The 25121-nt window shown below is 46.2% G+C and overlaps 1 protein-coding gene across 3 annotated transcripts in view; it reads right to left on the bottom strand.

The window, feature by feature from the left end:
* Positions 1-25121, bottom strand: part of RAB11FIP4 (RAB11 family interacting protein 4) — a 116295-nt gene that overhangs the window by 71533 nt on the left and 19641 nt on the right. For 2 of the 3 annotated variants that reach the window (XM_032199498.1, XM_032199495.1), the window contains exon 2: positions 6143-6230. In XM_032199498.1, the coding sequence (XP_032055389.1) occupies positions 6143-6230 (88 nt within the window). Of the gene's footprint in view, positions 1-6142; positions 6231-7236; positions 7256-25121 lie in introns of those variants that run through there. The other variant, XM_032199497.1, reaches the window with a different exon arrangement.

The raw sequence follows: 25121 nt of genomic DNA on the forward strand, positions 1-25121 counted from the left end.
TATGCCAAAAGCAGAAGTGTACACGGTGCCTTTGGCCAGAACTGCAGTGGGGAACAACCTGCAATCTGGCAATTTGCAGGGGCAAACGGAAGTAAAAGGACAACTGCCCGGACTCTTGTAAGAGGAAGACGCTGCAGAACAAGAAATCTAAGCATCATAACCACTAGATCATTTATCCTCTCCTTTTGTGAAAACACAAGTATACTTCTGGAAAATACCAAACTAATGCTAGTAACCTCTCAAAAGGCAGTGCTGGCTGTCCCAGAGGCAGGACAGGCTCATCTTTAACCCTAAGCAAAGATGATGCAAGTGTTTTCCAAGTCACTGAAGGGGAAGACGTGAACCTTTAACATTTTCTGTTTGCTCAGGATGCCAGACATGACTTCCCTTACCACATATTTTTAGATATTTACCTTCAGTTTCATTTAAAAAAATGTTTTTCACACTCTAGCAGACAGTTAATTTGCAAACAGACACTCTGGCTGCAAATAAACACAACTGCAGCAAAGTGGTTTTCCTGCAAATGTTCCAAGAAGGAGAATTAACCCATGCTGTGTCAGGCAATTTTCACAGGCAATTAAACAACTTTAATACTATGGGAAATCAAATCTGGCTACCTAATTGAATGGAGTTGGTTCCTGGCGTTTTTCCTGAGACCAATAGCTTTTTTACTTCATCTACCCTTGGATCTTTAATGGTGTTTTAGACCTGTTTATGATTTCAGGCTATATTTAGTAAAATTTAGTTGAGTCTTAGCAAACTCTGACGTACTTTTAAGAGCAACGAAGTTCAGCTCATTAAAGAGTTTTAGCCTGACTCACAAAAGGAGAGCTCAACTCTCCACATTTACCAGGACAGTCCTTCTTCCTAGAGCCAGCCCAAGTACTGCTCCCGCTTGTAAGACATCCTTATGAGAACACACAGACTCATCAAATCCTCTCCAGTTATGGTGCATTGCGAAGTTTGAGATCTACAGCTGTAAGTCTAAACGGGCTCATGAAGACTTTGATGTTTTCTGCTGTGCTTCTTGTGGTAGCACAGCTCTTCTGCTCCTTAGAACTGGTATGTATTGCAAACACTGGTGTCCAGCAAGTAAAGGTAAACTCCTCTTGTGCGAGTGCAACACATCCATCTCAAGTTCTCTATTGGATCTTTGGGGCAAAGCTGATGCAATCCTATTCTCAGCTACGGGACTGCAAATTAAGTTAAGAGAGATAATCAAAACTCAGCACTGGTTCTGTAGAAAATGTTTGTTTGGAGCAGCTAAATGAAAATATAAAAGCAAATTAAAAAAAAAAAGTCACAAGTGAAACAGAAGGCCAGAAATTTTCTGCTCTGGAAAACTTTCTTTTGAAAAAACATTAAATTTCATAGTACATTATTTTCACAGTACTGATAACCTGCCACAGTGGGAGCTAACAAAGCAGCCAACTTCACGTTTTTTTTGTTGTTTTTTTTTTTTTTTTTTTAGCATTTCTTTGAAGCTTTGGGCAATTCTGTATTCCTGGAAATTTCATCAAAATTGCTAGGACCTTATGGAGAAAATAACTACTTTTTACAGAAGAAAAAAAAAAAGACAACTTATCTACTCACACTGGGACTGCTTCTAGAAGTTTTCCAGCCAACTGCAGTAATTAAAGATCCAAGAAAGCACACAGATGGATTTTTGAAGGCACTTAACATTTTGTGTTACTATTTTGAAGACTCAAAGGTTGCTGTTGATGAAGGTGGGGAAGGGTAGAAATTCACAACTGTGCTTCTCCCAGAGTTAATGAACATGAAGAGCTCCTACACCTCAGCTTTTTTTAATATTACAACAGGTCATAACTTTAAAGCCCTTATAACATCTAGAAGATAGGGAAAGCACATTTCCTCCAGAGGAACAATAAGCTGTACAGTTTTATTTGGGAAAAAAAATAAAATAAAAAACCCACAGTGATTCTGCTAAAGCATGAAAATTCATTATTGCAGAAATGCTCTGTGCTGGCATGGCTCAGCCTCTCCCCTTATGAAAGCCATTGCCCTCCAATTACTGCACAGTGGTTAGCGATGTTTTCATGGTTTAAATAAACAATGAAGTTGGAATATGTTTGCCTTTATCTTTTAATTCTGCATGAATTTGTATTCACATTTTACCCTCTCATCTATGTGAGCTGCAACACCAAGGTCAGCAGGGGGAGCTCGCTCTTTATTTGTCAGGGTCTGGTGGGTTTTTGTTTGTTTGTTTGGTGTTTTGTAAGTGAAGTATCAAAGTGGAGAGACTACTGTGAAGAAAACAGAAACCTTAAAATAGAAGGAACAGATCAGACTTAATTGGAGCCTGCTAAACAGACCAAGAGCCTGGTCCTGCAAACACCAGCCTGCAGAGCACATTAGAAACAATAGTTCCACTCACACCTTCAGGTATTACAAGTGGCAGAAAATATTTACTGGATCGTTACTATAAGTCCAGTACAGTAAAAATAGAAACGGACTCCACTGAGCAAACAGTAACGGATCCCACGCTGACCCTGCTGAAATCGATGGGAATTCTGCCTCTGCAAGACATTCTGGCTGCTCTCAAAGTCCCCTGCGCAGTGCCACTTCACAGACCGTCCTGGCTTTGACACAGCTGCTAGGTAAGAGGGTACAGGTGTTATTTCATGGCTATTGCTCTCCAGACTGATGCAGTTATTAGAACTAAAGGCATGCAGTGAGCAGATAACAAAGGCAGCTGTGGCAGGAGCAAAATCTTCCTATTCCGGAATTCCAGTGAAATTACTGCAAAGCTTTAAATTTGATGGCAAGCTCTGGCACTTTTTGCATGGGGAAAGCAGCCCAGACAGCAGGGGGCTCAGCTCGGACACTGAGGCAAAGTGCTTTAATCCATGAAGGACAAGCAAAAAGAAGCAAAGCCTTCCATAAACAGAAAGCACCTCTGCCTGGGTAGTATTCCACCCAGGAGACACAATGGGAATGAGTTCCTCCAACACGCTTCTGCCCTCTAACGTTGATACTTCTGTAAAAGTCCTCTCCATCACTTCCAAAGGTCCCTGCTGCCAGCTAGACTCCTCAGCACATCATTCCCCATGGGACCTGCTGTTCAGCAGCTGAAGATGTCTCTTCCAGATGGGAGTCCCAGCAACCTTGGTGGAGGTACATGACTCATACATCACGAGGTTCGTCCAGCTCAGAAGCATGGAGGAGGAGGCAAGGTTGATGTCCACTTGTCAAGGGCCATGGCACTTTTCATTTAACCACACAAGAGTTCACAATGCCCTGGCTTATGGAGAAGAGAGGCCAAGCTGCAGGTTTTAGATGCAGCGTTTGAAGTTTCTCCTTGCAGTGAGAGCAGCTGCCACCCAGTTACAGAGCAGACATTGAACGTTGTGTTTGGGATTTTTTCAGGCTCCAACATTTTTTGTTGTTGGCTAAGATCCAGACCTGGATCCGAAAGGATTAAACCATCATCATCAGAGGTGACTTCTTTACCACTGTGATTTGAATCTGTTCCAGATGCTTCAAGCCTGATGTTTTAAACATAAATTCAAGATACAGTGAACTAACAAACAAAAACTTGACACTATTTCACCTCTGTGCAGGAAGAAAGTTCTTCAGCACGCCATAAAGGCAGCTATCTGTCAGACAACTTAATGTGAAGCCTCATAAATGAGAAATATGGCAAGGCATTAGGACAGTAAAGTTTGAATTTGGACATTTGGCTTCAAGTCCCAAGAATAGCACAGCTTCATACTCCCTCACTGAAAAAAACAGTGGATTCATAGTAGCATCGCATTTGCTCTATTAATCTGATTACCCCAAGCAATTAAAATAGGCTGAGATGTCAAAGCATTATATTCATAATCTGTTGCTGCCAATACAAATTGCTATTGTTCGATAACAAGCCTGCTGCTCCCCATGGGATGTGGTTGCACTGAAAAGTGAGAGATGGAGGCTTTCCATCCTGAACCGCAGATGTACATTTTTTTCAACTTTCACACGACCAAGTTATTTTTAAGAAAAGTGGGGCTGGTTGCTAAAGACCAATGAAACTTTCACACTGTGAGGTAAGCAATAGAGCCAGTTCTCCTTAAGCGATGCTGTGAAATCACACACAACAATGTCTGATCAGAAATAGATACAACTGCTCCCGTGGTTATACGCACTTGGCACTGATGCTGTTTAAGTGTTGGCACTGCTAATGATGTGCTACAAGAGCGCTATGTGATGCTGCAGAATTGGAAGATCTCTCTGTCTGTTCACATACACACACTAACACCCATCAAGCATACCATAAGACGTTCCACATAAGGGCTTTAAGGTTTTCATAAACCCGGAGTACAAGGTATTCCGGAGCGTTTGACTTAGCTATGTCTTTGCAGGACTAAACCTTAGGCTATGAATATATGAACCAGCTCCCACACGGCGAGGCAGGATGAAAACTCCCAAGGCATCATCCCTCTCTGATAACCATCATTATGCACAAGCTGTCCCTCACAGTAAAGGAATCGCAGACGCCCACTGCTTCCCTGAGGGCACTGCCCACTGACTTCTATTTGCTGCGGGCAAGGGCACATCTATTACAGAGAAGATGTTCTCCTGGCTCACACCTATCCCTTACTGATGCCATTTTGCCCACCTGAGCACGTCTTTAGGCTGTGAATTACAGAGGATTACTGGCTGCACAGAGCTTGTGTCTGCCTTAACCTAGACCCCAGCTTACTACAGCATTTCTTAGACAAGGGAAGTGTCTAGCGTAGGCTCTAGCATCTAGACATCTACATTAACTTTCCTTTAGGGCTTTGCACTGCCTTCTCTTCAAACACGTCAGCATCACCTTTGGAAGGTGTCTCTGTCTCCCCAAACCTGGACTAAGAACAGCTCTCACAGTAATTTCACATGATTATACGCTGTTCTCAGTTACCATAAACTTTAATTAAAATTGCTATGGTGTCACATTCTTGCATCCTTATGGCTTCATAACAGTCTCGTTGTAGCAGACTCTCCAGAGGCTTCTCCTGGAATCACGCTGCAATCACTGTGACATTCACCCTGTCCCTGAAGTGACGCCTCTGGGCTGTGACGGCACTCTGGCACTTCACTAAGGACATACCAGGTGTCCCAACAAGGACAGGCTGAACTATTTTGCTGTGGGAAGCTACAAAGCTAATCAGCAGCAGAACAGCTAAAGTCTCTCTTCACTGTTTGCTTCATCGCTCTTTGGTGACGCTGTAAAGCATAATAGTGTCTCTGCCTTCTGCCAAGGACTCCGCAAAGGAGATGGTTTGATCCAGCTGGTCTCCTTCTGGACTCCTTAACTTGTCGAGCCTGTAATTAACGCCTTTCATTCCAGTACAAGTTCCCAAGTACTTTAAAAACATGAATTAACTATACCTTGCAGGTATCTTGAGAAGAGTATAATAGTCTTAAATTTTCTAGTAGAGAAATTAATGCCCCGGGATCTCCAACTTCCTTCAGTAAATCAACAGCAGAATCAGAATAAGAACCTGGAAGCATCGGACTTTGACATTGCCTGGTAACCACAAGGCTACTCTTTCTTCTGCTACATTTTGCTTTAAACCACATCACATCTGTTCTGAAAAATTAGCAGTAGAGCAATACTCAAGCACCTCTGGATGTAGGAACTCAGCATTGCTCACCATTGACACACAGACTGCACAAGAAGCAGAGATGTATTGGCTCTGTTCCCAGAGCTGCCCTACTGTCACTACAAATAATCACAGTCAAAAGAGGAAGCAGCCAGTCCAACCATGTTACTTTCTGTCGCATAAACCCCAGCTAATCTTAGATCAGGTATAATTACATTGCTGCACCAACCAAGAACAAACCAGCTACAACAAGAGCAACACATGTCCAGAAACATGCAGCCCTTACTGAAGAGGTCACCACCAACAATACTCAGAAACACAAAAATAAAAAATAAAAGTCTAGCTCTAGATTTGTATTTTTTTTAATTTGTAAGAGACAGAAAAATGAAAGCCAAGAAGGACTGGTGGGGATTGTAACTGTTTATGCCTGTATCAACCAGAAAAGCACACTGCTGCTTCCCAGCAAATTTTTTGTCTTTGATCATTACATTTCCTGCAACCAGAGAAACATTGGTGGCACTGAAGTAGGTAATTTTTATGAAACATGCACATACCTTTGATGGCAAAAACTCCATGACAGAAGTCCTTAAAATTGATTCTTCCCAAGTCATTTGGGTCCAAGTACTTTGCCAGTTTTTCCACCTAAAAAAAAAAAAAAAAAAAAAAGAGAGAGAAAATTGTAAAACACATGTTGAGAATGGTAAATCATCTTTTGCTCAGCTAGTCTGTAGCTTCCACAGAAGACCGTGAGTGGAAGAATACCCGCAACATTTACTTGAATCATTCAAACCGTTCTGCAAGGAGAAGTTACAGGTGGATTTATCTGATGTCAAGCATGGTGCACTGCATTAAGCTCAGGAGCTTAATAGGGGGTCAGTCTGTGACCTAGCCTTTCATCTTAGAGAAGGATGGTAACAAAATCTGTTTCCCTTGGGGCCCTTTTCCTTTACAAAGCTCAAAGAAAGTTAAAACCTTCATGATGTCCACCCCTCTTGCCACCAGTTACTGGGGAAGAAGAATACATGTGCACAACCCATAGGAGCCTCGTTCCCTGAAGAATCCAGAGTAAAGTAGTGAATGTTCTTTGGCCACTTGGGATCAAAAAAAAATTCCCTTGTCATGGCAGAGAACACAAGTTTGAATTGGAAAATACAACGGTATAAAGTATATACATATACAAGCAAGCAATGTATTTATTTAATTATAGTTATAGTCTCGGCTTCACAGTTTAGCATTTCTGAACACTAGTCATTGTAAAATGAGATTATACAGAATTTAAACACAGCCACCAAGTTGGCATTTGCCCAAAAGAAGGTCTGGCAGATTGCTCAAGAGGGAGAAAAGCAGTCCAGACAGGAGAGGCTGCTGCGTGCTGAGTTGTCTGGAATAAAGGAATGGAGAGGGTTTCCACAGAAACAAGTAGCTGAAGAGGGAGAAAAAGGAGAGGGGCAGAGCATGCTGGAGACAAAGGAGAGCAGGCACCACGCTGGGACACCCAGCTGGCTGCTCCCCTCTGCCATAAACACGCTGAGTGACATTGTACAGGTCCTCCCCGAGCCTCCTCCTGCCATACCTAGCAGGCAGTGTGCCGAGGCAGCCCCTCGCTGCTTGCCAGCACACTCACGGCCAGCTGCAGCACAGCCCTGACCTTGATCCGGGCCCTCCAGACACCCCAGAGCATGAAGGAGATGAGCGTAGGAGGCGAGGGCAGCGGGCATGTAGGATGCTGCACAATCCTGGCGACGGCAAGAGGAGCTCAGATATGTCAGTCTGAGCAGCAACAAAAGCCCAGCTGGAAAGCTATGCAGCAAATGAATCCAGATGACCCAGTTTCTCATTTTTCTATTTTTTTTTTTTAACATGCTAGTGAGAGCCTAGCTGTTTCTCAAAACCCTGCAGATAACGCACTGATGTGTGCGTGACACCTCTTCCTTCAGATTCTCTCCGTGTTTATAAATTCTCTCAGTGCTAATAAATGCCTTGATTAGCCAAAGACCTCATTTAGAGCAAACCAATCTACAACTAACAAAGGTGTTGGGATGGTGAGGGGCAATTCCCCAAGACACAGCCATTCCTGCTCTTTGTGGGTCTCATTTCTGTCCCTCCAGGTGGCCAAGTACCTGCAAGGGCTCAGCATCATGACCCAGGGCAGTGCCAGAGGCACAGTGCGAGCTATGTTTGGCTTCTGAGCCAAACAAGGGCCCTGAAACTGTGCTAACAGCATTACCCTGAGTAGTGCTGTGTTTCTTTGCTGGTGACACCCAAGAACAGACAAACAAAAGTTTGCTGTACTCAGGTTTAGGACATCATGCAGTTGTCCCTGTTCTTCTCAGTGCAGGTGGGCATTCCCTGGGATGGGAATTTACCAAGACCTTGCCTTGGTTTCAAGCCTACAAACTCATCTGCTTGCAGGCCTGAAGCAAGTTACCTCTCCCACATCACACCAAACTGTCTAACCCACGGCTGACAGTCTTCAGCCTCAAAAGGAAGAAGAGAATCTCTCAACTGTCTCAGACACAGAGCGAGAAATGCATCTGGAGTAGGAGAGAGATCCCTAATACCTTTCATGCTCCATATTGTAGACCTGCTTGCTATTCATTAAGATTTTATCTTTCACTGCAGTAAGAGCAGGAATACCGTTGTGTTGAAACTGCAAGCCAAATGGTCCAACCACGGATGGGAAAATGACCCACTTCTTACATGTAAAATGCTAGGTTCAATGAGAAATGAACGATTTGATCCTCTCATTGCATCCTTTCACCTCTCCTTGTCTTAGGGAAAAACAACAAACAATGTTCTTAAACATGATCCCAGGAACGGAAATGTTACAGCTGTCACCTATTGTGATCAAATTCCTACATCTGGTACCACGAGCAATTAGCACAGTCCCACTGATTTACAGCAGCCGAAGACAGGGGTCTGTTTCCAAAACACAGCCACTTCACCACTGTAGAGTGGGTTTAACGCATGCACAATGAGCTGGAAATCCTTCCTGAAACCACTTAAATGGATCCACGCCTGGTACAGGAAAGCTGGGTCACTCTTATCGCTGCTCACCTGCACAAACAGCAGAAATGTTATAGAAAGATGAAGCAGCAACAGAAATTCCTTTCTCTGGGCTATTTTTGGATGCATTCAAAGCAGCATAATCACACCGGCCATTGAGGCTGGCAGCAGCAAGATTTTAGAGCTGAAAATCTTCTTGATCACTGTAGCAGCTTAAATATGCGGCAGATGTGTCAGCTGGTGTAACTCAGCCTGGCCCTGACAGCGCTGATGCAGACCTCGGTGAGGCCACTAGCTCAGCATCTGTCCCCGTGCAGATACAGCAACAAAATCTGATCAGACACCTGTCTGCTGGGTTACGGGATCAGCCTGTAACTCCCTCTGACAACTGGCAAGCTCCCATCATTGCAATGTAAGTAAATACACTTGCAAATGCTTGCGGGGTTGCTCTGGAGAATCCCATTTCCTGTAGGTCTCTTGCAAAGAGGCAAGAAATTGTGGTTTAGGTTTTAATGTACAGATTCCTGTGGCCAGCTGGGAAGCCCCTACACAACTTCATATTGTGCTGTAGCCCAGTGGTGCCACTCGGTGTTTCCAGCACGCCTGGCCTGGTAAGTTTATTTCTGACAGTTAAGCCAGTGATTTTAGTCCACCAGTTTCTCAGCCACATACAATTATATTTTCTAATCAAATTAAATGAGATGTTATACGTCTGGATGTATTTGTTACAAAGCAACAGCGAATGCCTTCATGTTTAAGCTTGAGCAACGTTTAACAGCAAATGAAATTATCACCTCAGCAAAACGCTTCAGTCTCCAGTCTCCCCGCAATCCAATTGTGCAGGTTTTCAATTTGATTTCCTAATGCAAAGAGCTGCCATCAGAGCAGGAGAGAGGAAGAACTTACAGAGCAGCCTGGTGGAATTTGTGCTGATCCCCCCCACATCTTCAGCCAGCACTGACCAACGCAGCTCCAGCACAGGTTGAGGCCGCAGAGCTTTTTATCAGCCAGGACTATATCCAGATATGAACTTGCATGCAGTCAGTGCCTTGATACACACGCATGTACTGTATATAAACCCCTATTGACGTGCACAGTTTCAAGCCTCCAGAGCACACGAGCATGCATTTTTACCAGCTGTTTTTGGGGATAAGGCTAAGAAGCTCTTTTCTACAGGGCCTGCCTTTTCTGGGACATCTAAAAGGGGCCCTCGGACAGGGCTGTAACACAAAGGAGAGCCAAGACTTGGTTTAAGCAGCACTATCTTGTTAATTCCAGATTGAAGGCATTACTTGAAAGTAAGCACAATTTCAAGCTGTGGCCAAATAAACTATGCCATTGCAGTCACTCCTAAATCTTCTGTGCTGTCTATACCGTGTCAGCCATCCTTCTGCTTCTCTCTGTAGAGAAATAATGTCCTCTCCACCTCCTTCTCACCAGGGGCTGGCTCCCAGCGATCAATCAGAAGCTGTGGCACTTACTTATTGCCTTGGGAGGCGTTACGGGGTTGTCAGCCCAACAGCCAAGCTGCATGACAACAAAACCTTTTTTTGCAGTCCACAACCCCATGGGCTTCCAGATAAAATCCTCTGCCAGCAAACAGAGAGCAGCAGCCCTTCAGCCCCGTTAGCAGCACAGGCAGTGCTGCCTGATTTCACAGACGTGGGTGAAGCAGGCGGTGCCAGTCTTGGACACGGTTAGACTCCTGAGCCCCTGCATCTCCAGGCTGTGCCGGGCTCTGTCTCCTCTGCTGATCCCACTACAAAGGACACAGGACTGCAAAACCAACTGCTGCCAGAACTCAGGGCTGAAACGACCGGGTGATTGTTGTGGTGCCTGCAGGCAGCACAGGGAACTTGCTCCAGAGCTGAACACCATCGAGATGGGCCAAAGCCAGGGTTTGGGGCTGGGGATTGACACTCCTCTCTACATTGCTGCACTGTGCAGTCCCCCACCATGTGGGACAGCACAAACAAGGTCAGGATTGCAAACCTTGCAAACTTTCTTCATTGTGGAAAGGGAAGGACGAGGACAGAAAAAATTAGCTGCAGGCTCAATAGTCCAGCTGGTTCTCCTGGCAGCTGCGAGGGTCCCTCTAATGAGCTCCTCAGCAGACATCCAGTAGTCTCAGAGAGAAGAAATAAATCATTTTTGCTCTGGGAAACAATTGGAGAAAATCAAACCCTTTGTTGCTATTGTTTAGCTTGCTTAGATGAATGGGTGATTATCCTTCCCAGGCAAATGTATTTCCCCATTGTAATAACCGGTCACTTCAGCCAAAGCATTGCCCCTCTCCGTTGCATTTCTCAGCTACACTGAATGTGCTGCCAAGTGATGTTTGCCCCTGCTGCTTTCTGATAGATACATGTAAGAGCAGCCTAGAAACACCTGAGAGTTTCTTCAGCCCAAAGTTTCTTGCTATGCTAGTTTCTTCAGCCCCTAACTGTGGGGGACAGCTCTGCATTTACAGCAAAGGATAACTCATTTCTGAGCTCTGTTCCAGTGAAGAAGCAGACCTTCTATGTTCCCACAAGAGCACCAGGCACAGGGACAAACCCAGCCTTCACCAAAGAAAGGGGATTGAGAGGATCTTGCAAGGAGTCCTCTGTAGCCGTGCTGCAGATAGGTATTTATTTTTTTTCAGAAAGGATTTTCCTCCTAGAAACTGAATCTTGCTGCAATCTCCAGCAAAGAAAAAATTCAGGCCTCTACTGACCTCCCTTAGTTTTCTTCAAAAACTGGCCAGCCCAGGGGAGATTTGTTACCGCACAAAAATGTTAGAGACGGCTGCAACAGGAGGGACCCCACACTGGCTCCATCCACCAGCATCTTACAGCCGGCTCCAGGCCACAGCCAGAAGATGCCATCTGAAATACTGAACTCAGCTCAGCAGCGTGCCGTCATACTGCGGGAGCCTGGAAGCACGTCTCGCCCTGGAGTGAGCGCAGGAGCACCTGGGAGCAGTGAGAACAGCAAGACGAGCACTCGCAGGAAAGGTCAGACCGTGCTGCGGCATTTGGGCAGCATCTCCTGAAGCATGAGAATTTCGCAGAAGATTACAGAAGCTTCCAGCAAAAGGAGAGCACGTAGGTGAATGCTGCAGAGAGGCATTAGAGAGGTTCCAATGTAATTTATAAAGGGAGCAGCAGCACTCGCTCTGATTTTAACAGACTGGCCTTTTCTGCACCTGGGGAAGCTGCGTGGGATCACACCCTTGCCTCCTCTCCCCTCGCTTTGCAGGTCCTGCTCCTCCACCGCTTCACTCCGCAGCCAGCAACAGACATCCAGCCCCCAGCAATTTGTCACCTTGCATCTTTACAGACAAGACAAGTTACAGGCTTTGCTGTTTTCTTGCTTATATAACCCCCTGACACGATGAATCTAGCTGGGAATCAGTTCCCCCTAAAGGGCTCCTTCTGAAAACAACCCGCCGTATCCGCGATACACAGGCTGACAAAATGGGAGTCCAGCAGAGGGACCTACAAACATCACCGAGTCCATCCGACCGCTTCAGGGTAACCAAAAATTAAAGTCTATTATTTAGCGTATTACCCAAATGCCTCTTGAACCCTGACAGGCACAGGGCAAGGGCATCACCCGCCTCTCTAGGAAGCCTGTTCCAGTGTTTGGCCACCCGCATGGTGAAGGAATTTTACCTGGTATCTGGTCTGAGCCTGCCGGGCAATGGGCATTCAGGAGCCCAGTAGCAGAGTGCCAGCATCTCTTTGTGAGTTGGTAGGATTGGTCCTACCCCAAAGCTATTCGGTGCTGGCATTCAGACTGCAAGTAAATAGAAAATCATGATGATGAAGTTTGCAGATGACAGGATGATAAATAACAACAATGCTGACAGCCTCACGCTCCTCTGGATAGCTACATAAGTGAAGCCCATACAAACTGAGTATGGTTTAAGCACTGCTAGGCAAGGCCACAAAACAGAAAATACAAAAGAAAGAGAAGTAAGAGTTCACATCTACAGAGGGGATGGCTGTGTTTGGATGAGCTGGGGTTTACAGAAGTATTCAGAAGTTCTGACAATTTTGGGGAGGGGAGCAAGATAAGGAAAATGATTCTACCTTGCGTTGGAGAGACCAATGCTAACACAGTTGTGTTACTAACGCTCATAAGAGATGCTGAAAACCCAAACAGATTGCAGAGAAAAGACATAACGTTAAAGGGCTGTGGAAATGCTTTATACAACCAAATTTCGGGTTCTCTCTATTTAATTTTGTAAAAGAGAGACCAAGGGTTGATTTGTTACTAGGTATAAAGACTTCCACAAGCAGGAAATTGCAGGCTGTAAAGGACTCTCTGCTCTAGCAGGGGAAAAACAAAGAACCATTAGCTGCAAATTAAAAGGCCCAAATTAGAAACAAGGCACCAATTTCTATCAGCACAGTTGTCTACCCATGACAACCATAAAAAGAAATGGGTGGACTCCCTCCCATCCAAGGCCTTTTGAGAAGACAAGATACACCTGCCCAGGAGTTTTACCTAACCTAGAGTAAATGGGTAACGAGCTGTGCTGTCACCATTTCAGGACACCTCACGGGACAACCTGGTGCCCCCCTGAACCTGACCTTCACACACATGAAGGACGACGTCCCTACTGACACACGCAAGGCGTGGAAGGCCAGCACTTAGGAATCACGAGTCCAACCAACACCCTGCCCTAACTGCTCTTTGCTGACGGCCTGTCTATCATAAATGATTCACGACGCTCCAACCAACATCACAAATTTCCACCAATCCCAGACCATGCAGGAGCACACATCACAGCTGGAAACAATGGCTTTGAATTTGTTTTGAATTCTGATTTCAAGCATCAGTCATTGTCCCCTGGTGCTTCATACGCTGCCTTCAAGCCTGCAAGTTGCCATGCCAGAGCGATTTCTTTAAACAGAAACTACCGTTTCAGTTCCTGCTTTAACTGGGGACACCCGTTTCACCAGCTAGAAGGCAGATCTTGAACTGTATCCTCAATGACGTAAGCAAATTTGTTGAATAATCTTGGCGTTGACTTTGAGCTAATTCCTAATTCTGTCAAATCCATAATCTTCTGTGCCTCCAGTGCAAAGATCTGACTACACTCAAGGCAGCCCATTCACAGGCCTTCCTGGGTTTAGCATCAAGCACACAGAATTGCATCTTCTTCCAATTACAAATTGGGTGCTTGGGGACCCAGATGGAGAACACAACCATGACGCTGCTGCCTTTTGCTGAGTGTGTGAAACATAACAGTGAATTACAAAGCCACAGAGCGAGAAAGGTACTTTCAGAGGCATCGCAGGTGGTTGAGTGCACTCAGAGGAGATGGGGAAGCTCACAGTGTTCATTTGTTATTAACGCCCTGTGTAAGCGTTACCTGCCTCAGGTGGGCAACAGATGGGAAATGCAGCTGAGCTACAGAAACGGGAATCAGGCAGCACACGCACGAGAGCTCAGCTTCCACCTTCAGAAACGCAAGGACAGCAAGTGCTCTACGCATGCCCAGCTGCACCTGCCCGTTCCTGGCAGAGCTGTGTACGTGCCACCTCCCAGCAGGGCCAAACAGGACGGAGCGCAGGTAGCAGCTCCTTGGCCATCCCCTAACGCTCAGCTCTGTGGGACACACCAGACACACTGACCTTGCTACAACACACAGGTATTTCTAAACTGCATTGCAGACAAGCCTGTCCCACTGAGCCGACCCTTATCTTCATGACATCTTCTTTTCTTATTCTGTTCAGCAGCATCTCCTCTTCTGAGAGGAAAAGACTGAGCCATATGGAAGTGCAGAGAGAACACATTAGAGATGGATTCGTTTAAAACATTTTCCATAAGCTGCTAAGAGAACGTAGTACTCCATGAACCTCAGTGAATGCATGTGTGGCAAATACCCAGACAGTGCCAGGAAAATCAATGCCTTCTGTTTTCCATGGAGAAATCACTTGTGGTTTTTACTACAAGTGATGACACAAATCTAATTTGGGATAACAACAAAGACAATTCTTGAGATATTGTATACTCAGATTTTGCAGTTAACATTCTTATAGCTTGGATTTTCTCTGCAGCGAGAAGTTATTACATCTAAGGAATCCCTTCTCTTACACCATATACCTCGCTGGCTAGCCTCGACTTACAGAGCAAGACGTTTACAACCACAAAGAATTGCTCATAAACTTTGAACAAAGTGACATGCATAGCTCTGACTGACAGCACCCAAAAAAGGATCACTGCCTGTTTTATTCATGAAAATGAATAAAATTCATGAAAATTTAAAAAACTGGAACCAGAAAGTTTTCCAAACTTCCTCAGAGGACACATCCCAAAGTGACTGCCCCTAGCTACAGACTTTACTTCCCTCCCATCCTTTCTGCAAGCCAGAGACCACAGGAATTCTGGTGTTTTTCCTCTGCCTTGTTCACCTTTGGATCAGGTCTCTGTCACAGGCAAGGGTAAATCCCCCAATTCCTTACACAGACAATACCACTATAACAGCATTTCTCACTTGGTGTGTCCATCCTAATGCAATGTGGCAGCCAGCAATGAGCAGGCACCGGAACCATAAGACCAACATCTTTCCACAGCCTCTTCCAGCATCCGTCAGCCCAGATGTGAGGACCTCTCATTTAGAGTCACTTTGACATAGCTGACTGGAGAACGAGGCCATTCCCCTCCTTCCCTCTGATGCTGTGTTGCAAAACAAGACGTTTGGCTGAGCCCACCAATCTTACAACAGTCTATGGGGAATCCCATACAGTCTGGAGTACCATGGGAACAGAGAGCAAGGCTAAAAATATGCCGGAGCCATCTGTTCACTCTACAGTGATTTGTGGTGTTGTGCTGGAAACAAAGAGTTAACGTGATGAACTGTTTTCCTAAAACCACTGATTCACTCACTTGCTAAAATAAACAGGGCTGCATTAACGCCTTCTCCTCCACTTCTGCCAGACCTGAAACCAAGGCTTCCTGAAAAATAAGGCTGTTAGCAAAAGCTGTGACAAGCTGAAGTGAAGCGCAGCCCTTTATTGTCTCATTCATTAGCGTAAGTCAAATACAGCACGAACCAGTCAGAGCTCAGGTACGCAGGATGCCATCGGGCATGTGGGTGCAGCGTGCTCTGCCTTTAAACAACAGGGAGGAAGATGTTTGGGTTACATCAGGCTCATCCACAAGTGATGCAGCACGGATTCAATTATCAGAGAAAATATTTCCCCCCCCCCTCTGCAGCTTGTGGTGTGTGTGATCCTTCCCATCAGTGCATAAAGCAAACTTGCCCAGAACAATGGTTTTCATGGCCTCCAGTTGTGAGACGTCAGCCAAATGGGATCTACTCCAGGAACAATTACCATTTTTGAAGTAAAACTGGGGAGAGAGGTGGGGCAAACAGTGCCAGCTCCTGAGCCAGCACCTTCTCTGTGCCTTTCTTGCTGCCACATCTGCAGTCTCACTTTAATTGAGGTGTTATCACAGGCAAAGAGCAGGCACAATACCAGAGACCAGCAGGAGAAGGCTGGAGAGGGTGAGGAGAACACAGCAAGTCCGAAGTATCCCTGTAGGTCCCGGCATGCAGCTCAGGCACCCTCTATGCCAGCTCCACTTGTATGAAAACAGTGCCCAAAGCCAGAAAGAAGCTACAGAAAATTCCTCGAACCAGAACCAAAAGCTAACGCGGCTGCCACAAGCACACTGCAGGCTCACACTGAAGGCCAGGCAGTCGCTGCAGCCCGCACAGCTCATGCAAAACAAGAACCAGGCCCTCTTCTGTCAGCCACATTAGGGCCCCATCGTTGCTTTTCCCCGACTGACACTTCAGGAACACAGCTAAGTGCCATGGCAGGCTCCCGAGACACAGCATCCCCAAGTTTTGACAGCAGCATCCTTACAAGTTGGGTTTCTAGCCTCATGGACACAAAGCAGGTAGCACGCTTGGTCATGTCTCGACTGCCTGCTTTATTACTTTCTCTCCTTACCACAAAACCACACCAACATACACACAGAGCACAGCGCTGCATCGCACACCAACACCTACTTTCCAACACAGTTTAGATCATGGTCTGCACTGGGGTCTGCCCAGCACGGCGCAGGCTGGGCCTCCTCCAGCTCTCCCCACCCCACTCCTGAAGGCAGCTGCTAGAAGGGAACGTGCTTGGCCTTGGCGTGCTCGCAGACACAGAGGATGAAATGTAGGTCTCGAGAGCTGATCTCAAATGCAAAAGCCCGAGTGAGCAGCAGTCCTGAAATTAAATTGAATGAAGGAAATTTCATGGCAAATTAATGCTTTGACGGAAATCCCAGGAGGAACGAGTACTGGATGAATCCAGCACAGGGAGATGCATAAGTTGAGATGAAAAACATCAGGCAGAAAGGTATGATTAAAGGAACAATCTTCCACTTAGCTGAAGAGAAAGATGCTTAACCTTTCAGAGAAGTGTGGCTAGGAGATAACATCCTTCCAACAAAACAAAGCAAACGTGCAGTGGGTACCACCGCTACGGGGGGATAATTACCGAGTACGAAACGCAGTTGACAGGTTTGAGCAGCAGCTGCCTCGGCTGACGTCAAGACCAGGGAAGCACAGATAAGCAGGCAGCAGCAGAGCACGAGTCAGGACTGCTGATGCCGAGAGGACAACGATGGGTCCCACCAAGAGCAAAGCTACCGGGGGAAGGAACGAGTCCTTGCTGCATCAGCTTGCCCAAGCAGACAGATTCCTGACCACAGCGCTACCACAGACAGCGGCGTTAAATCTTTTCTAAATCCCCCAAGCCTTGTTGCAGCTGTCAGCTCCGGGCAGTGCAATAGCTCAGAAGCCCCTCATGCCTCCCTCTTCCACATCGTCAGCAATTCCCCCATCCAGCAACCATTAAAATTGCAAAGAAGAAAATTCTCGCTGTATAAAATGACACACGGAAATTTACGCGGCCCTTTGATGCACATTGGGAAAGACATTAGCGGGAATGATAATTAGCCAGAATTTTTGTGTAGGAATGGATGGACGAAATACAGAGCAAAGCCTGCATGCATACAAGATCTCTTTCCAGCCTTACAGGCCGCACAAGATACTTCATGTCACAGTACTTCCTATGCTCTCCATCCTCACGTCTGGTCGATATTAATACTTATTGGCTGGAAGGCTGAATGGAAACAAGATCCAAAGCGTAATACAAAGAGAAAGGAAATAAAGGTGCACAGCTAAGCTGGAATTGTACTTTTGTATTCTTAAAGTGTGCCCAATCCAACTCTTATCAATTAGTGGTGGTATTGTTACAATAACAGTGAGGGACCAGGCCCAGTGTTCCCTGCTCGCTGCATGCACTACTGAATTCACAATATCAGACCGAGAAATAATTTTCTCTGCTGGCACATGATTTTATATTCTTTTCTTACCCAGAAACAGATGCACTGTAAAGAGTGCTGGGCCCAGGGACTAAGCAGGAATGGCAGATTTTGAAACGGAGACTGAGCTGCTGAGAAAACCCTGATCTCCTGAGTGCAAATTTGAGCAGGACTGCGGCATCGCTGCATGTGCAGTCAGGTATTAGTGTGTGTGGGCCCCTGCTGACGTGCTCTGCAACTCCGGCAGTGTGCAGCAGGTATGCTGGCCCTGGGATCACCCCGCAGAGGACCCCAGCTGGCTACAGCACCTCACTTTTTAGCTGAACAGAGATCCCCCCTGCTGCATTTCTCTTTTGTACCCAGGGAACCAAGCCTCACAAGAGAACAAACAACAAGCACAAACAATACCGCACTTCACAAGCCAGGGACTGAGCTGGTATTCAGCAGCCCTGTGCTCACGCTGCTCTTTCTCCACAAGGAAGGGTAGGAGTGGTTCTGATGACTTCCATCAGCTGGAAATCTCATCCCACCAGCTCAGCTAAGCAGGTCGTTGTTCCCAGAGCAGCTGTCAATCAAGGCAATAGTCATCAGAGAGGCATTTCTGTCCACCTACAGGTGGGACCGTAAATATTCATGCCTGTACACTCAGCAAAGGCGTTCACGAGGCTGCTTCTGTTGTGTTAAATTGTTTCTTCCTAAGGCTTTATAAGAAGTTCTGTTTTGGTCTTGCTCATTTCCACTACTACTTTTTTTTCAACCAGATTTTAGTAAGGATGTAGCTTGGATTTTCTAATCTATGGCTCAATGTGTATACATTTATCATCTCTCAGTAGATTTAATTTTGTGTATCTGTTGATCCCTTGAGACTGTTTTTGACATTGTGGTATCAGCACGTTAATTCGTTTTTCCCTACATTAAAATCAAACTTAACAGCCTCACCAAGAACATTTTGGTTTTTCTAGCTAATGTACATTCTCTGTAGGTATTGTCACAACACATCACCACAGAGCCCCAGACAGCGAAAACAGATTGCTTGGAAAGTGAAAGCAACCGACCCCTTCATTGCAGAACTGGAGTAGGTGCTGTTTACAGTAAATCAGGAGGAGATTCACCTGAGGTGGAACCCCCCAAGAAATGAGGTAAGAATTGGCCACTGGAGCTCAATTACCACCTCTGGCATAGAACATATCCCCTGTGCACTGCCAAGTAGTGGAACTGCAGTTCTGCTTTGGAGTATCTATAGAAAAGGGGAGAGGAACAGGTTATCCTTTTCAGTGGGACCTCACCCCACTTTGAGACATAACATGCAGAGTAAAACGTTATTTCTGAACCACCCGAGTCCCTTTAAAAATCAGGGCAAACACCCCCTTCTTGGCCTTTCGTTTCACAGGCTCTTCTTCATTTCACAATTAAAAAGCTCTTGACAATTTATTAATCCCCTGTGAAATCCCCAAGCAGGCAAAAGCTGATTTCTGTGTGTTTGCCAGACCTTCCACGGTGCAACATCTCCGAAGACTCGCTGCTGCTGCCTTCTCTCAACCTGCAAAAAAAATGTGCTCGTATCTATTTTCCTCCAGCATAAAGATGTCTTGTAGGAGTTACAATCAAGAGGTGAGAATGCAGAAAGCACAGCAGATTTATACTGCAAGGCCCTCACCCAGCTGCATTTCACTGCACTGTGCTGGATCCGAGCAGCCTGTCCACCACTAACACCCGAACCCATACCAGCCACAGAAACCACAGGGCGCTCACTCCTTGTGTATTTCCAGGGACACAGCTTCTTTACAAGGTAATTTACTAACAAGGAGGTAATTTGCTCTTCAGTACTAAGGCTGGGTGAAGCCCTGCAGCAAAGGTACATGTATGAAATGTGAGGCGGGGTGGCTGAGAACCTGAAGGTAAAAAAGGAGCTTTCTGGGAACATCTTTCAAAGGACCAGTTCAATAAAGGAATCCACACCAGGCAGTACATAATCAGCTCCCTCACCACGGAGTAAAGTAGTTTCATGGTTTATAACCACCTTGAGTTAAACACCCTGACATTTTTACACCTGTGTAACAACAGCAGTGTCTAGCTGACACTGCTGATGGTGGCACGGTGTACGAAGGCTCCCGAGAGAGGGCTGATGGACTGATTTTGCCTGATGTGCCCATGGACTGGGCATCTTTTAGAATATAATTTCTTTATAATGCATCTACGGAGACTAAAATCCAGCAGGCAGGGAACCTCACAGCTGCAGCTTGGACAATATATAATATATAAGGGGAAATGCCAAAGAAAAAATGTACTCTTTCCAAAACGTGGTGCTGGTGCCTCAGCAGCTGAGGCTTTACCCCTCAGCAGCAGGACAACACTCCAACCCCTGTTAAACCTCACCCCACAGCCTGACCTGGGAACAGCCACAGCTCCCGGAGCTCTGAATCGCACTTGTTTGGACGGGATCCACACATTTTTTTGTAAGGTAGGAAAAACAACCTCGTGAGCAAGGTGTGGGGATATTAGAGACGGGCATCCTGCCAGCACTCACTCCTGGAGGGACCGGAGACAAACACAACGCCCTGGACAAACTGCACTGCGCCTCTGCCAGCCGGGCTCCTCTCTGCAGCTCTCTGCATAGGCGGCCATGGGCTGGAGCTGCACAACTGCTCCCAGGGGAAATGTGAAAGGGGTCCTGCAGGCTTCACGGTGTTCTGCAAGCAGCTTGGATGAAAGCTGATCTGGAACAGGGCAACGTTATTGCCATTACCATAGATAAATGTAAGTTGAGTCACAGTGAAATACTGCACCTGGTGACAGCTCAGCCTTGCCATTCTCTCTGGGTATGACCTCACATTTCTCACAAATCAAGGCTGATGCACTTGTATTAAGTGACCCAGTGCTGCCTGGGCAGGGAAGCAGTGGGGAGGGCACAAGGCAGCCACGGAGCTGTCACATCATCCGGAGCTCACACCAAGCAGTGTTGGTCAGGGCAGGGAAGCAGAAAGGAGCAGGGAACAGCTCCCGTGGCACCACGCTAAATCCGACCTTGAACAATGCCAGAAGCAACGGGCTTGACACAGGAACCACTTGTACTGTATTATACAATGAAAGGCATGCTAGAAGAGCTTAATGGCCGTAAAATCTATAAATCACCAATGCCACAGGGAGGTATTTAATGCTGAAACGCACTGCTGCAATAAATTTGTAAGCTTTGACAAGTAACACTTAGCCCCTTACTTGAAAGATGCTGGGAGGCATTGTTATGATCTAGGGCTTGAATCAAACTTGTCCTGGTGTGAGACCTGAACCTTCTCTGGCTGAATGTTGCTTTCCAGTGCTCACCATCATCCAGGTATGTGAGGGCTCTCCACCCTACAGGACATACTCCGCCTTCATTGGCACAGAACAAATCTCTGTACAGCCAAGTTTGTCACAGTCTCATTATGCAGGACCAGGAAAAAAGTAAAATGCTGAGAATTACAAATAGGCACCTTCAGACTTGCTGGTTTTTGCACCTTGTGTAGGTTTGCTCAGTACACTTGTACTTCTGGACTATCATCCTAGAGACCAGGAACACCGGTACAGACTTTTGGGGTTCCAAACCTGCACACAAAGGCTACAAAACAGGAGTTCACCGCCTCCAGTGCTTTGCAGACCTACAGGGGACAAGGAGCCCCAGAACAGGACACATTACTTCTTGCTCAGAGTTGACAGAATGGTTTTACCCTTTGCTGTAATAGGAATCCCTCCTTAAACAGACCATCAGGGAAGCTCTGCAAATGCCTTTCAAAACGCAGCCACCAAACCAGAGTCTGTCCAATACAGAACTGAGCAAATATCTTTGGCCTCCTGCTGAACCCTCCCTGCACACAGGGAGGCTCCACATCTTTCTGGAACAGCATCAGCACAGATCTTTCATGACCTTTGCGTCCAGCAGTTACATTAGGGGAAGCACCAACTCTCTGCAAAAAGTAATATTTTGTCAGTGAAATAAAAAAAGAACATTTTTCTAGCCAGCAGTCAGAGCCACGGGCTGGCAGAGGGGACAATTCCCCTGCTCCAGGGCATTTTGTATCTTGATGATAAACTCCGGTGGCTAAATTACTTCTGGTTCCCATCATGTGTCTCACTGCTCGCTGTTTATTTACACTGCTGCACCGGTGAGAATACGAAAAGCTGCAATAACTGAATTACTGCTGTGCTCAAAGATAACGGTGGTGAGGCCTTTTAAAGGCTGCTGCCCAAACACTTGCTTTGTCTGGGATAAAAACGAACAAATAACACCTAAACAAAACAAGGATCTCAGCACACAGTGCACGCTGGATGTTAGGGGGTTTCCAGCACCAGAGGTCAATCTTTGTGCCAAAGAAACAGAAGATAACGTAAGAAGGGAAGAAGTACTAGAAGGTAATATTTGTATCCTAGCTACTATCAATTTTACAGAATTTGGGTGATTCTAGAGGATGAATGGCAAGCGCTGAGCTCAAGGGAAGCTGTAGTCTTACTCTGAAAGCCTTCCACCACCAACCCGCAGCCTAAAGCTGCACAAAGCCCAAGGCTCACTGCAGGTCTGCTCACTGGGGAGGATGCTGTGGTTGGGAACTAAGCAAGTGCTCCTCACCCCATCCACACCTCCAGCAGCAGCAGCTGGGGAGACAGCCAGAGCTCCTGGGGGCTGAGACCCCCACCAAGGCTCGACTGCCCTGCTGGTGGGCACTGTAGCAGACAGGCCATGTTCCTGGGGACAATAAAGAGGCCTGAGACACGGTGAGAGGCAAACAAGCAGGATGGAAGCACGGTAACACGAGCAAAGCCCTCTGCAGACCAGCTATGGTGTACCTCAAGAAGTGAACAGGAACCTGTCACCTGGCCACCTCCTGGTCAGCACACGGGGTCAGCAGCGAGGCTAAGCTAATTAATGGCAAGGCTTTTTCACCCTTGGCTAAGCTTCTCACGAGCAGCAGCACTCAGCAGGAGAAGTGAGACTTACTGAGGGATTTGACAGAGATCAGCAGCTTTATGGAGCTCTGCCAGAAGTTTCGCCATGTATCAGGAAGAAGCTGCGAACTGCAGACTCACTCTGCCAGTGTCAGACTGATGAAGAACCACAGCTCTGCTCGTGATTTTCTGTTGTTTCTCTTGGCACTAAAAAAACCTCTCTCCATAACGTGGGCTACTCCATTTCTAGGATGCTTCCCTCCTGCATCAGCTCTGTAAGTGTATTTTACCTTCTCGTACACCTGACCTTTCAGAGTAAGCTCCACCCTTTCTCAACTGTTTTTCAGGCATTTTCCCGTGCCTGTATGTCAGGACCAAATACTCAGCTGATTAAACAGGAAAACCTACACCTCTCCAAAAGACACTTGCTGTGTGGGCTAATAATATTTTACTGGTTATACTACATGGACTGTTAATTTAAGGTCAGAAATTTAGTGTTAATGCAATGTTCTGAAATAAAGCCTTGCAGACCAAAGCCTAACGAGCTGTGAATCAGGTGCAGGCAGCAGCCTTTCAAGGTTTCTCATCCTGGCCGTTCAAACCTAAGGCAACACCGCTAAGATGTGGTCTGACAGTTCATTTTATGCTTGGATACTTTACATATTGACAGCAAAGGGAATCTGTGGCAGCCCCATCTAGACCCAAGGTGCAGGCCAGCGCCTCAGACAGAGCAGACAATCTGTCACTCTTGGAATAAATTACTTGCTTGGAGAAGAACATAACATGATGCTATTCTCAGGAAAATCACACTCTCTTCCTGTTGTCCTTTCATGATGGTTTAAGCTGCACACACTGACTGCTCATCTATGGAATTGTGCACACATCACTGTGGCATTTACTGCCCCAGTGTCCTCCTCCTGTATCATTCAAAGCTACTGTACAGAATCGAGTCCTTCCAGACCTGATCACACTCTGGTCTCAGGCTTCAGTTCTTCAAGAGCCTCTTTCTCTCTCCTGACTATCTAGGAGGCCTTGTCTTCTACTACGATCAGATGCCTGAAGCTGGGTGTTATGCTTCCCAGTTGGTTTTCCATCCCTTTACCATGCTTTTTTTTTTTTTTTTTTTTTTTGCAGTCTGGTCCCTCAGGATCTCCTACATACTGTTGTCCTCTCTGAAGCAAAACTCTTGAAACGCATGTAATACATCCAGTGGCAAGGTAGGAAAAAGTCTGCTCCTTGTCTAGAAGGCCATGGTTTAGCCTGGGTAGGAGCTGCTGGCCCTGCTCCAGCGTGAGCATAGCTGGGATAAAGGGAATTCTGCCTCAATCAAGAGCTGCAGACTGAAAGCCTAGGGAAAGCCAACTCAGACTGCTCGAGTACATTAAAGGAGGTCAGATGTTAAGTAAATACTCAATTAAGAAAGGAGGGCAAGTAATTAGTAAGGCTAATTCCGTGCCAAAGTGGTCTGGATGGTACACACACCATCATCCCAGCACCTCCTTCCGCACAACGTAAGCCTCAGTTCTTTAAGGCACAGCCCAGCTTTCAGGAGAGCTGTGTTCAGTCACCACGTCTGCCACAGCAGCAGCGTTCTGGTTAATGGTTGGCTTGCACGTCCATTCCCCAAACTCCCAGGACAGTGAAAATAAGTACATGGCAGCTGAGATGCTCAGCCACTACAGCAATGCACCCAAATCGCTGTGTATACATGGGGTTATATATTAAAATAAATACCTGTGGCAATTACGGCTCTCCAAGAAGTCCCAAGAGACCAAGCAAATGCTTGTCTGTCCCCACACCTATTCTCAATGCGTGTCCAGTGTGAAGGGATCTCATTACTAAAAAAAATCAAGTGTTATTCTACATCAAGCACTGCAATAATACCACAGTGGGTAGCTGGCACGTATCACAGATGTACAAAAAGAAGCAAACGCCTTATGCAGTGTTATATAAAACCCATTAGAAACACCAAGCCTGGCTGGTTTGAACCTATTTGGCCTGCACTTATTTACTGCAACACCGCTCTCACAACTGATATTCAGAACTGGAGGGATTCTAAAAATAACCAGTGCAGGGAAAGAAAAGAATGACAAAGAAATTGTTTTTTTGGCCTGGCCAATAGATTGGGCAGTAGCTCCCAACTCCCCAGGAGCTCTCAGTGCACTGCTCTGTTAGGAACCTGCACTCCCTAACGGCCCCATTAGGGACATTAGGTAGGCAATTTATGGAAACTCACCATGACCTAAATTTTCCCACAAGACATGCAAGAAGGGATTTTTCAGTTTGAGG

This window comes from Aythya fuligula, chromosome 18 (assembly GCF_009819795.1).
Source record: "Aythya fuligula isolate bAytFul2 chromosome 18, bAytFul2.pri, whole genome shotgun sequence".
NCBI lineage: Eukaryota > Metazoa > Chordata > Aves > Anseriformes > Anatidae > Aythya > Aythya fuligula.